This window comes from Gigantopelta aegis, chromosome 9 (genome assembly GCF_016097555.1).
Source record: "Gigantopelta aegis isolate Gae_Host chromosome 9, Gae_host_genome, whole genome shotgun sequence".
Taxonomy (NCBI): domain Eukaryota; kingdom Metazoa; phylum Mollusca; class Gastropoda; order Neomphalida; family Peltospiridae; genus Gigantopelta; species Gigantopelta aegis.
The window spans coordinates 21,440,025-21,453,334 of record NC_054707.1 but is presented as its reverse complement, the minus strand read 5'-3'; the positions used below and the strand labels follow the sequence as shown (position 1 = coordinate 21,453,334).

Below are 13,310 nucleotides of genomic sequence, written 5' to 3'. Positions count from 1 at the left end.
AACAAGTACGTCGGGATATGCGATGCGACGGCTACAGCTAAGCGCACTTGACGACCGTAATAACTGGATAACGTATCAGCATGGTGCCAATGCGAGTGTCCATACAGGCGGCTGTTCAAAAATGGTGTTTTGTTTCTACTTCTCGTCTGCTTCGTCTTGATTGTTTTGTGGTGGGTGACGTAAATAAATAGAATTATCGAGTCTTCTACAATTTTTAATTTGACGGAACATTTACAAATTATGAGGTGTCTATAGAAAATACATTGAAAAGTGCATTCAAATTGACAGTTAATGTCCTTGTTTTTAATATTTTCCGGGGAATCATGACTCAAACTCGAGTTCATAATAATATTAAGTAGCCACAGTCTAGACCATGAGAGAGAGAGAGGGGATGGAGGGAGGGAAAGAGGGGGGGAGGGAGAGAGAGAGAGAGAGAGAGAGAGAGAGAGAGAGAGAGAGAGAGAGAGAGAGAGAGAGAGAGAGACAGAGGCAGAGGCAGAGAGACAGAGAGATGGGGAGGGAGACAGAAAGAGGGACATATACATGTAACAAAATGGTTTGGGCCTTTATCCTCCGAGAGGGCGTAAGCCTAGTTTTACACGTAAACGTAAATCTACGACTGAAGAGCTATTCACGAAACAACGAAAACTTAAGTTACGTGTAAAGTTGGACGTAAATATAAGAGTGCCTCAGCCTGCTCAGGTTGCAACTAACGCTGCACGTAAGTTGTGTACATATAACAAATCAAGCACGATCGCCGTTATTTACTATTATTTACGGAAACTAGCAGTATTTCCAATAAATGAAGCAGTTTGCGATGACGAACGCCCACGGATTGAACATATTTTTGTTCATGATCGAACGGATGTTTTCAACTCGGCCAATTTCTCCTGAGTTATCTTTTCCTTTTTAAGAAATGTCCTCAAGTTCGTACCAAAACGCGGGTCACCACCAATACCAAAATGCCATGGTTCACTGTTCGCAATGTTATTGTTAGCAGACGACAAAGAAAATTGCGTTTTGCGCATTTGTTATTTACCCGGTAGCCATCGTTTCTAATGTGTTTTTTATTAATTACTCCAGTGAGTGTGTTAAATCGTAGATTTACGTCCAACTAAGTTACGTTTACATTTACGACCATTTTTGAGAATAAGGTGCTTCTTGCACGTAAACGTAAATCTACGGCAGACGTAAGTGCTAGTCGTAGACGTAAATTTACACTTTTTTGTGAATATGGGTCCTGGAATGTATTATATGAATGCTTTATAGACACTGATCTACTACGTCCAGCTGTGAACTATGAACAGCCATATCTTCAGTACCATGTGAACCTTCATAACTCAGGCTGCAATCCTGTTTTATTATTTATTTATTTTCATTTCAACTTATTTTCGTGCTTATATCCAATTAAGGTTCAAGCACACTGTCCTGGGCACACACCTCAGCTATCTGGGCTGTCTGTTCAGGACAGTGGATTAGTTGATAGTTGGTTAGTTGTTAGTGAGAGAGAACCACTAGCCAGTGAACCACGACTGATATATCTAAGGCCGTGGTATGTGCTATCTTGTCTGTGGGATGGTGCATATAAAAGTACTACGAGTTAAAAAATGCAACTACCAGTCCGACTAGTTTTGGTTTCGTTTGCCACGTGATGTTGATCACTTACCAAATGTTCTTAAATATATTTAGTCAATATATATCTCTGTATTTGAAGTGAAGACACTATATATTATAATATTGTTAATAATATATTGTTCTATAGACCGGCGGACTAGTAGAAATTTTGGAGGGCTAGTAAATTGTAGTTGGTTCTAGTCCGACGGGCTAGTTAAATATTTCCCAGTTCTGCACCCCTGTAAAGATCCCTTGCTGCTAATGGAGGTTTTTTTTCTCTAAGACTATGTTAAAATTACCAACCGTTTGATATCCAATAGCTGATGATGATTAATAAATCAATGTACTCTAGTGGGTCACATTAAATAAAACAAACTTTAACTCTTTTTTTAACAGACTACAACAAACAGACAAACTCGCCACGCTAACCAACACTCAGAATGTCAGATCCCTCACACGCCAACGCCAGCGCCGACGCTTCGGGGTCGTCGTCGTCAGGAAGTGGTGACGCCAGCGCCAATGCTAGCGCAAGTTATTGCGATGGACAGTGCCACACTGAAACCAGTACATCCACAAGCACGTCGGGAGATGCGAATGCGACAGCCTCAGCTAACGCAACTTGCGACTCTAACACCGGATCCGTATCCGCAGATGCGAATGCGAGTGTTAATACAGGAGGTCGATAAACCGTTCTACGTATTTTTGTTTTGTTTTTTATTGTATTAGGTCAAACATTTTTTATTATTATTATTGTTGGAAGGTGTTTAAATTGTGGCCTGCCGTTTTATACTAGAACTGTATTTAACATGAACACTGTTATCAAAAATGTCAACAAACAAGTTAACAAAATGTTTCGAAGAGAGATTAATAAATCTATAAAATATTAATGTAGTGTTTTCTATGTTATTATTTTGTTTTATTGTTGTTGTTGCTGTTGCTGCTGGTTTCCATGGGTAGTGATTCCATTCAATGTATTGTAAAAAAAAAAATATATATATATATATATATATATATATTTAAAATAGTTTCAAGTCTGGCAAATACTGAAAATTAAAGACAAGATAAAGAAGACAAGGCAACTTGAAAGTCACGTTCTGTGAAAAGACGTCGTTATAGAAAGAAAGAAAGAAATGTTTTATTTAACGACGCACTCAACACATTATTTTACGGTTATATGGCGTCAGACATATGGCTAAGGACCACACAGATTTTGAGAGGAAACCCGCTGTCGCCACTACATGGGCTACTCTTCCGATTAGCAGCAAGGGATCTTTTATTTGCGCTTCCCACAGGCAGGATAGCACAAACCATGGCCTTTGTTGAACCAGTTATGGATCACTGGTCGGTGCAAGTGGTTTACACCTACCCATTGAGCCTTGCGGAGCACTCACTCAGGGTTTGGAGTCGGTATCTGGATTAAAAATCCCATGCCTCGACTGGGATCCGAACCCAGTACCTACCAGTCTGGTGACCGATGGCCTACCACGACGCCACCGAGGCCGGTCACGTCGTTATAGGGACATACCCTAGTTTTTAAACACTACAGCGTATTTTTCACTATTAGAGTCATTTATGGTCACTGAAATCAAACATTACTTATATTTTATTGTTTAGATTATCCATTTCCGTACAACCGAAGTGTTCCTGGTTATCCTGGTGTTTCTAATACCACAAAATGCAATTTTTCATATATTTAAAAACGTACGTGTGTCTGAGAAGTAACTGTTTTTGGAATCACATTTTAGTCTATTTTTAAGGGCATTTCATCGTCACAGACTCTTGTTTCGCTCTGTTGTATCCAAATTTGTTACAGGTTTGTAAATTAACCAAACTTAGTGTCCATTTTTACGGGTTGAAACTAGAGTCTAGGTGAAAATTATGCCTTAGGGTTTAAACACTAGGGTCTGTTCCTTTAAAGAGTTATGCCCTACTAGAAAGTGAAAAGTCGATAAGAAATGCTTTTTCCAAAATACAGAAGATCATGGGCATATGCGAGGGGGAAAGGGTGTTCGGTGTTTCGGACAACACACAAACACACCCCTTTCCCGACCACCCCCACCCGAGACCACTACCCCCCCCCCCCCCCACACACACACACACACACACACCGCTGTCCAGAACATTTTTCATAGAATATATTCTGGCATAAAGATGTTATTGAAAAGTGAATGGTGGTATACAAAAACGAAATGTTCTATCCCATAAGGCCTCGGGTATTATGTACTACTATTATACTATAGAATATACATAAGGCAACAAACTTTCAAATATATTTTGTTTAATTAGCTATGGTGCGCTGTTTACTATCATAATTGTGACGGAACATGCTCTTATCTTTTTTGCCTGTGGCGATGTTAATGGTTTTAGAGGGCTGTGTGCAGCTTGGTTACGTAATACCCCCGCGCGACGGTGGTAGTCTTGTATCCCAATATGCACTTAAGACCAGTGGGAACTTTGTTACGTAATAACTCCGCGCGACCGTACCCCCTAATACACACCCAGACCAGTTGTGGAGGCCATGTGGCCAGTAGTTACGTAATACCTCTGCGAGTTCTGTTTTACGACCTTGTATTCCTAGCGGAATGGCGACAGCTAGTCTGACCATCTAAGAAAAAAAATGCCGTCTTGGTCGCTGTGGAAAAATCACATGATAGGGGGAGTACCGCGATGTGCCCCCAGGCAATATTCGGCTTTTGTAATAAATAGCTAGGATTTTAGATTTATCGGGGAGAATCATTGGAAGGCTCACGGGGAACGTTAGTCCGACTGGACTTGGTAAATATATATTTCTGCTCTGTTGTATAACCTTGATGTGATTGATGTGACTTTAAATATTTTAATACTGTATTATACCAATATTCTTTAGACAGTGTTTCCGGTAATCTGACGAAGTAAATTGTAGGCTTCACTGTCTAATATTTGTATACGAGTATTTGGTAATATAAAGCTTAGCCAGTCATCCTAGAGGACCTGTAAACTGTAGGTTATTGTCTTTATTGTGATAGGTACCAGTATTAATTCTGTATTACAAGGTTACTGAATGAGTAGTTAAGGGTTAATTAAAAATTAACCAGTTAGGAATAGAGTTGTAATTCCTTTATTAATTAAGTTCCCCTGGCAGCGTTTCTCAATTATCACACGTGTGTGTGTTGTATCACGGTGTAGTGATTAGAATATTGTGTAAACTAGACACCTAGTGATTAACTAATTAAGTGATTAGTTCTGGGTTGTTATTATTTGTTGTTGTTAATTAACTACTGCGGCAAGTATATTTGTCAGCGTAAGGTTATTACAGATTCCAAAGTGTATTGTGTTTTGTTGTGTTTTCTAGTGAACTAAACGTACTATATAAAATATATATTTATTTAAGATCTTATCTCTGATATACCTAGAGCCCAGCCACTCGGGTATTGGACTGCCCGATACAGAGAGATCTAATAGATATACAGTTAGGAGAGATATTTGGATAATCGTGTTTTATTCAGTTACGGGTACTATAGGATCCCCGTGACAATAATATTGCTCTTTCTAGCGTGTGTTTTTCACTCACAATTCTCGTTTAAACATTTTAAGACGTCGTTATTAATAGTACGACTACGACTGGTCACCTTTCCCTAAAACGGGGCGGGATGTAGCTCAGTGGTAAAGCGTTCGCTTGATGCGCGGTCGGTCTAGGATCAATCCCCGTCGGTGGACCCATTGGGCTATTTCTCGTGCCAGCCAGCACTCCACAACTGGTGTAGCAAAAGCCGTGGCATGTACTATCCTGTCTGTGGGATGGTGCATATAAAAGATCCCTTGCTGCTAATCGAAAAGAGTAGCCCATGAAGTGGCGACAGCGGGTTTCCTCTCTCAATATCCGTGTGGTCCTTAACCATATTTCCGACGCCATATAACCGTAAATAAAATGTGTTGAGTGCGTCGTTAAATAAAACATTTACTTCCTTCCTTCCTTTCCCTAAAACGAAAAAAGAGAGAAAGACTCACGTTAACTGTATTATAAACCTGTTCGTTTCATTAATTTATTTGATACTTTGATGCAGTGAAAATCTAATCAAATTAGACCAAATCTTCCATATGCACTTTCCCACAGGCAGGACAGCACATACCACAGCATTTAATGTATCAGTCGTGGGGCACTGGTTGACGCAGGGTAAAAAAAATAGACCTCCTAAACTCTAGTCCTTTACTTATTAATATTAATAAGGGGAGGGCCAGAGGTAATCCGAGCTAAGTAAAAACATCGATCAGCGTCAACCGATGGGATTCGATCCTACGATCTAAGCACCTATCTAACGACTGTGCTAGATCCTGCCCCTAAATACAACATTATATTAGTACCTCAATATTGATTCTACTACCACAACCAACCTTTCGGGCTATACCACCACAAAGGGAAATACAAAGTTCAGAGAATAGTGTCCATCTTTTTGTTCTTCAGGAACTGATGGGTATTTCCCCTGCTAAATATAGCTCTTGGCTTAGTGATGGTATACACATTTCCCCGAATATTCACGTAATCCATTAGACACTGTTCGGCGATGAATAACTTTCGAGTTTGAACTTTAGATAACGACGTTACTGACGTATGTGTTACTGTTTCTATTAAGAAAATATATGTTTGGTATCTTCATTTGAGACTCTTCCTATATCAAGGTATCTTTTAAAAACATTTTTCTTTCATTACTGTTACAAAGTATTTCGTCTGAGACATCATTTTAATATTAAAGTACAGTTTCTTGTTTCCAGTAGTAAATATGTCATGTAAAAATTGCACAATGGCGGCTTCCAGCCAAAATTATTTATTAACATTTGTTTTTAAATATAAACATTATACTTTGAAATATATGCTCATAAAAAACTGCATCCAGATAATGGAATTTACTAGTAGAAAAATAAAATAAAATGAGAATCTATAGTTGACGAACAACGGATTGGGCGCGCGTTCAGTTGAGAGGAACACTCCGTAACGTTATGCCAAGCTATGTTACTGGCTAGTTCGTTGTCTTTGTGTAACACATCTGTTACTGAACGTCTGTGGGCCCATTTAGCTATTTCTCGTTCCAGCCAGTATATCACGACTGGTATATCAAAGGTCGTGGTATGTACTATCCTGTCTGTGGGATGGTACGTATAAAATATCCCTTACTGTTAATGAAAGCTCTGTCTAGCTGCCGACAGTCATATTGTTAAATTCTGTAGATTCGTCGAATTCATTAGATTTCTTAAAGCAGGAATCGATTCGTACTGAACGCGACTCTGATTACATGGTGAGCAAGCACAAATACAGTTTTGATATTCCCAAGTTATTAATGCACAGATTAAGTGTGGTTATTATTTATAAAAATTGATTTGTTTTCTTGGTGGGGTTTTTGTTGTTATTTTTTGTTAGGTTTTTTCTTCTTCTGTTTTTTGGTGTGGGGGCTGGAGGGTCTTTGTAATCTAAATGCCCCGTACACACATCGTTCTAACTATTGTGTACAAAGATAAATTCCATAAATACAACCGTCATGGAGGTCGCCATATGTGTCACTTAACACAGAAGTGGCTATATACACGGTGGTTGTCGCAAAATGTAGGGGGGCGGGCCCCTGGGGCACCCCAGATCCGCCCCTGGTTTCCGTTAGTGTCTGTCTGCGAAAATATTTGTACTCATGATTTTTTAACGACCGATAAACTGTTATTACAATCTAAGTTAATTAGTCTACATATTCTATAAGAAGTCTGTTTTGTTTAACGACACCACTAGAGCATATTGATGTATTAATCATCGGCTATTGGATACATACCACAGCCTTTGATATCCCAGTCGTGGTGCTCTGGCTGGAACGAGAAATAGCTTAATGGGCCCACCGACGGGGATAGATCCTAGACCGACCGCGCATCAAGCGAGCGCTTTACCACTGGGCTACGACCACCCCCCCCCCCCCCCCCCCCCCCCCCCCCCCCACATTATATAAAGTCTTACACCTTTAGTAACATAATGTTTCTTCTACATTACTGTAGGGGATAACCTAGACTGGTGGAAAGGCACAAAAATCGTCAGACGAACTAGCGAGCAGAATGCCAGGACCTTCACACGCTAGTGCCGACGCCAGTGCCTCGGGGTCGTCTTCTAAAGGGAGTGGTACAGCCAGTGCCAGTGCCAGGGCGGACTATTGCAAAGGGAAGTGCCACACCCAGACACAAACGGCGACCAGCACAAAGGGCAAAGCGACTGCATCAGCTGGCGCTAAAGCAACCTGCAATCCCAAGACTGGACGTGTTTCAGCAAATGCGAATGCCAAAGTTAAAACAGGACGCAAATAAACAATACAAGTGTTAAATGTGTTAATAAATTATGATTATTTTTTGTATAACTTGAGTTTATGTGACTTTTTGTGTTTCTTTTCCTTTTATTATTATTTATTTATTAAGATTTATTTTTAATTTTTTTATGTTGTTTGTTTCTTTGTTGTTTTTTTTGTTTTTTTTACAAGGCCAAACAGAATAATATCTGATTACTTAAGCGAAAAAAATTAGGGTAGGAAGTTCGGCTTCAAATCTTTTCGTTTTGTTTTTTTAGGCGAATTTTTTTATGGTAGGTAGGCATTGTATTAAAAAAATAATAAAACTGAAATAGTTTATAAATATGTACCAAGATATTTTCAACCATATGGGTAATAAAGATGTATCTATGTGATGTAAAGAAAACTAATTAAACACCATCAAAATCAATGTTTTTTATATCTATATGACATTGTCTACTTTGACATCCAACAATAAAATAAAGTTCAAACAAATTAACATTACAATACACACAAAGAAAACATATTATATTTCCACTTATTATTCTGTTTGGCCCAATAAAAAAATAAAAATTCTTCTGTTTTTGCTGGATGTCATTAAAAATTCAATCATCCATTCAATTGTGTGTTGTTTTCTCTGTTGGCTTTTTGTTGTTTTTGTTGTTTTTTGGGTGGGTTTTTTTTTTCTGTTGGGTTTTTTTTGGGGGGTGGGGGGTGGTGGGTGGGGGGTGTTGTCGTAAGTTCCTAGAAAAAAAAATTCGCTTTAAGCAAGGGGGGGTCGACCACCCCCCCCCCCCCCCCCCCCACCTCCCAGCACTAGCGCCTTCCTGTCCGATATGCTGGCTCTTCTGTTCCACTACCGAACTCAAACCTTCGTAAACTATGTCAAAGCACTTGCGTCGCAGGATCGAACCACTTCGGTGGATCTATTCAATTTATTGGGGGGTTTTCTCGTTCCAACCAGTGCACCACAACTGGTCAAAGGCCGTGGTATGTGCTTTCCTGTCTGTGAGAAAAACCATATAAAAGATAACAGGTAACCTATGGGATAAAGTTAAAATGTTTGTAACGACACCACTAGAGCATGTGTTTTTAACGACACCACTAGAGCACGTTGTTTTATCGACCATCGGGTATGCTAGCATTGTAGCAGTTAACAAATGAATCAGTATGGGAAAGAAAAGTTAACAAGCAGTGGTAAGTAAAACCGTTGGTGGGCCAGTGGACCACAACTGGTGTATCAAAAACCGTGTTATGTACTATATATCCTGTTTGTTGGATGCTGCATATAAAATATTTACTGCTACTAATCGATGGTGCAGCGAAAGTTAATAAAAATGAGTTGAGTGCGTCGTTAAGTAAATCATTTCTTTCTTTCTTTTTTTCTTTATTATAAGACAAATAATTTATTAAAGTATCACCTTATGTACACAATAATAAAATGGAATTTAAAATACAGTATAAAGTACATAAGTCATTTAATATCTTACATTTTCAGTGCAATCAAAGTACAAATGTATGTGATTTTTTTCAGATCGCATACTTTAAAAATTTGATAAATTTGCAAATTAGATGTAAATTAATCGACGTCACGACACTAGGTTTATTAACATTTTAGCAAACGTACTCGGGCGACACTCCATAATTGACGTATGCATCCATAGTCATAAAATAAAAATATTTACAGTGTACAGTTTACAAAAACGCATTGTATTAAGCTTGACATTATATGATAAAGAGATTATTACCCTCGTGTGTTTCGGTATCGTCAATATCATATATTAGGAATAAAAATAATATATTATGTTCACCATATATTGACACAGTAATTATAATATACATACCAACGAACACAGGCCACCCATACCAATATTTTGAGTGGTCACAGAGTATTCTCTGTCAATTTAAACCTAAGTTATGTCCATTTTTGTTATCCCTACCCCATAATTCTAATTCCAAAAATCTTGCTTCATGGTTCACTTCAACCCCTCCAAAACCATAGTGCGTCCCAGTTTATCCAATGTTAACATTCATAATCCTAAAATATAGGTCCGAAACTGTTAGAAAAAAATAGTTTAGTCAATTCGTGTCGGGGGGGGGGGGGGGGGCAGGTGGGCCCCTTCAGCCCACGGACTATAGGTTGGACTATACCAATTCAAATCCCATAGGCGACCATGTTAACGTTTGTGTTTAAAAACACTATATGCAATATATCAACCAAACTGTGACCCATAAATATCAGTACTACAACCCCTACCTCAAAGTATTAACTGCAGAAAATGGTACCTTTCATGGCTCATTTTCGGTATAACCAGATGTTTCTGCAACACCCCTAGTTTCGCACAAAATTTTAGTACTTTTTTTTACAGGTACCCCATACATGTTCCAAGCACAAGGCTACTTGACACGGTGGTACTACATCAAATAAAATTGCATACATTTTTAGCCCAGATGAAACTAATTTTTTTTACAACCAACACACTCACATTTATAACCAATCACAGGACTTGTGGTGTTAACTTCTCTATCAAAAGTTCGGTACACCTCGAACTTCGACCCAGCCGGAAATTAATTGGTATAGTGCAACCTATAACTTTGTTGAATACGAAACCGAAAGTTAAATGTAAAATCTGTATTCCTCTAGAATCACGGAAGTCTAACTAAACGATCAAACGTTACGCTGATCTAAAAGGGCGAGTACCAGATATTTTTAAAGCTGGCAAATGTATTACGATAATTATCTCAAATTATATCAACCCCAGATTCGTAGGAGACATTTAATATAATAGTGCTTCTTCAATATGATGGCTGTGTTATGTAAAGCTCGCTTGATTCACGGTTCGTTTTGGGTCGATTCCCGTCTGCGGACCCATTGGATTATTGGTATGTGCTATCCTGTATGTGGGATGGTGTATATAAAAGATCCCTTGCTACTAACATAAACATGTAGCGGGTTTTTTTCTGTAAGACCATATGTCAAAATTACCAAATGTTTGACATCCAATAGCCGATGATAGTTTAATCAATGTGCTCTAGTGGTGTCGTTAAACAAAACAAACTTTACGATAATTCAGTTACATTCTTAATTCGAAAACTTTTTCTTATGGAAATAGATTTATATTATAACCGTTAAAACATTAAAAACATTATTATTATTTATAACATTTAAAAAAATATATATAAAATAAAAAAAAAAATAAAAAAAAAAAAATAATAATAATAATAATAATAATAATAATAATAATAATAATAAATATTAAATAATATATCATTTTAGATTAGGAACAGTTCTGTATATGTATGTGTACATGTTCGTATGTATAATATATGTTCACGTTGTCCAAATGTACAATTGAAGGTAATAGTTTGTTTTGTTTAACGACACTACTAGAGCACATTGATATATTAATTATTGGATGTCAAACATTTGGTGATTTTTAACACGAAGTCTTTTAGGAAACCCGCTACAATTTTCCATTAGCAGAAATGGATTTTGTATATGAACTTTCCCATAGACATGACAGCACATACCACGGCCGTTGGTATACCAGCTGTGGCGTACTGGTTGTGACGGGTGGAAAAGCCCAATTTTAGAATGATTCCACTTAGGTCATTCGAACATGCGACGTATGCACCTCAAGCGAGCGCTCTACCCACTGAGCTAAATCCCACCCATCAAAATGTGCATTTGTGCATGTGTATACGAGCGTAATTCGTGCATCATTATCACACCATCATCATAGTCGCTGGTTTAGACAGCAGATATAACACAGAGGAGAGGAAACTTCAAATGTCGTGGTATGTGTTATCCTGTCTGTGGGATGATGCATATAAAATATCCCTTGCTACTAAAGGAAACATGTAGCGGGTTTCCTCTCTAAGACTATGTCAGAATTACCAAATGTTTAACATCCAATAGACGATGATTAATAAATCAATGTGATCTAGTGGTGTCGTTAAACAAAACCAAACCATATAAACTGAACTTCAAAAAAGGGACTAATGCGCGATCGATCTAGGATCGACTCCCGTCGGTGGGTCCACTTGGCTATTTCTCGTTCCAGCCAGTGCTCCGTAACTGGTGTAACAAAGGCAGTGGTATGTACTATCCTGTCTATGGGATGGTGTATATAAAAGATCCCTTGCTGCTAATTGAAATGAGTAGTCCTTAACCATATGTCCGACGCCATAAAAACGTAAATAAAATGTGAGGAGTGCGTCGTTAAATAAAACATTTCCTTCCTTCCTTTCGGAAGAAAAAGGGCGAAATGCACGCTGAGGAAGGAAGGAAGGAAATGTTTTATTTAACGACACACTCAACACATTTTATTTACGGTATGGACAGGGCGAGTGTGCAGGGCGAGGGTTTTAGGAGTCGAACACCACCCCTCACCCCACCCCACCTCCCAGCTCGAGTTTTTTTTTTTTTTTTTAAACTATACCACAGCTTCCATAAAATTATTTGATACTTTGATGCAGTGAAAATCTAATCAAATTAGACCAAGTCTTCCATATGCACTTTCCCACAGGCAGGACAGCACATACTACAGCATTTAATATATCAGTCGTGGGGCACTGGTTGAAACAGGGTAAAAAAAAAAAATAGACCGCCTAAACTCTAGTCCTTTACTTATTAATATTAATAAGGGGAGGGCCAGAGGTAATTCGAGCTAAGTGAAAACATCGATCAGCGTCAACCGATGGGATTCGATCCTACGATCTAAGCACCTCTCTAACGACTGTGCTAGATCCTGCCCCTAAATACAACATTATATTAGTACCTCAATATTGATTCTACTACCAACACCAACGTTTCGGGCTATACCACCACAAAGGGAAATAGAAAGTTCAAAGAATAGTGTTCATCTTTTTGTTCTTCAGGAATTGATGGGTATTTCCCCTGCTAAATATAGCTCTTGACTTAGTGATGGTATACGCCTTTCCCCGAATATTCACGTAAGCCATTACACGCTGTTCGGCGATGAATAATTTCCGAGTATAAATAACGACGTTACTAACGTTTGTGTTACTAAGATTAAGAAAATAGATATTTGGTATCTTCATTTGAGGCTCTTCCTATATCAAGGTATCTTTTTAAAACATTTTTCTTTCATTACTGTTACAAAGTATTTCGTCTGAGACATCATTTTAATATCAAAGTACAGTTTCTTGTTTTCAGTAGTAAATATGCCTTGTCATATTACCATTTTGTTATTAAATATAAACTTTTATACTTTGAAATATATGCTCATAAAAAAAAAAATCAGCATCCAAATAATTGAATTTACTAGTAGAAAAATAAAATAAAATGAGAATCTATAGTTGACGAACGACGGATTAAATGCGCGTTCATTTGAGAAGAACACTCCGTAACGTTATGCCAAGCTATGTAACTGGCTAGCTCGTTGT

At 38.1% G+C, this 13,310-nt stretch overlaps 1 protein-coding gene and 1 long non-coding RNA gene across 2 annotated transcripts in view; both read left to right on the top strand.

The window, feature by feature from the left end:
• Nucleotides 1-2,343, top strand: part of LOC121380378 — a 17,390-nt gene extending 15,047 nt beyond the window's left edge. The window contains exon 3 of the mRNA XM_041509167.1: nucleotides 2,011-2,343. Within this exon, the coding sequence (XP_041365101.1) occupies nucleotides 2,011-2,340 (330 nt within the window). The 3' untranslated portion in view covers nucleotides 2,341-2,343. The remainder of the gene's footprint in view (nucleotides 1-2,010) is intronic.
• A 3,792-nt stretch (nucleotides 2,344-6,135) lies between these two features.
• On the top strand, nucleotides 6,136-8,515 carry LOC121382063. The gene is made up of 2 exons (XR_005959105.1): nucleotides 6,136-6,270; nucleotides 7,621-8,515. It is a non-coding gene; the product is annotated as an uncharacterized LOC121382063 (long non-coding RNA).
• The last annotated feature ends 4,795 nt before the right edge of the window (nucleotides 8,516-13,310 follow it).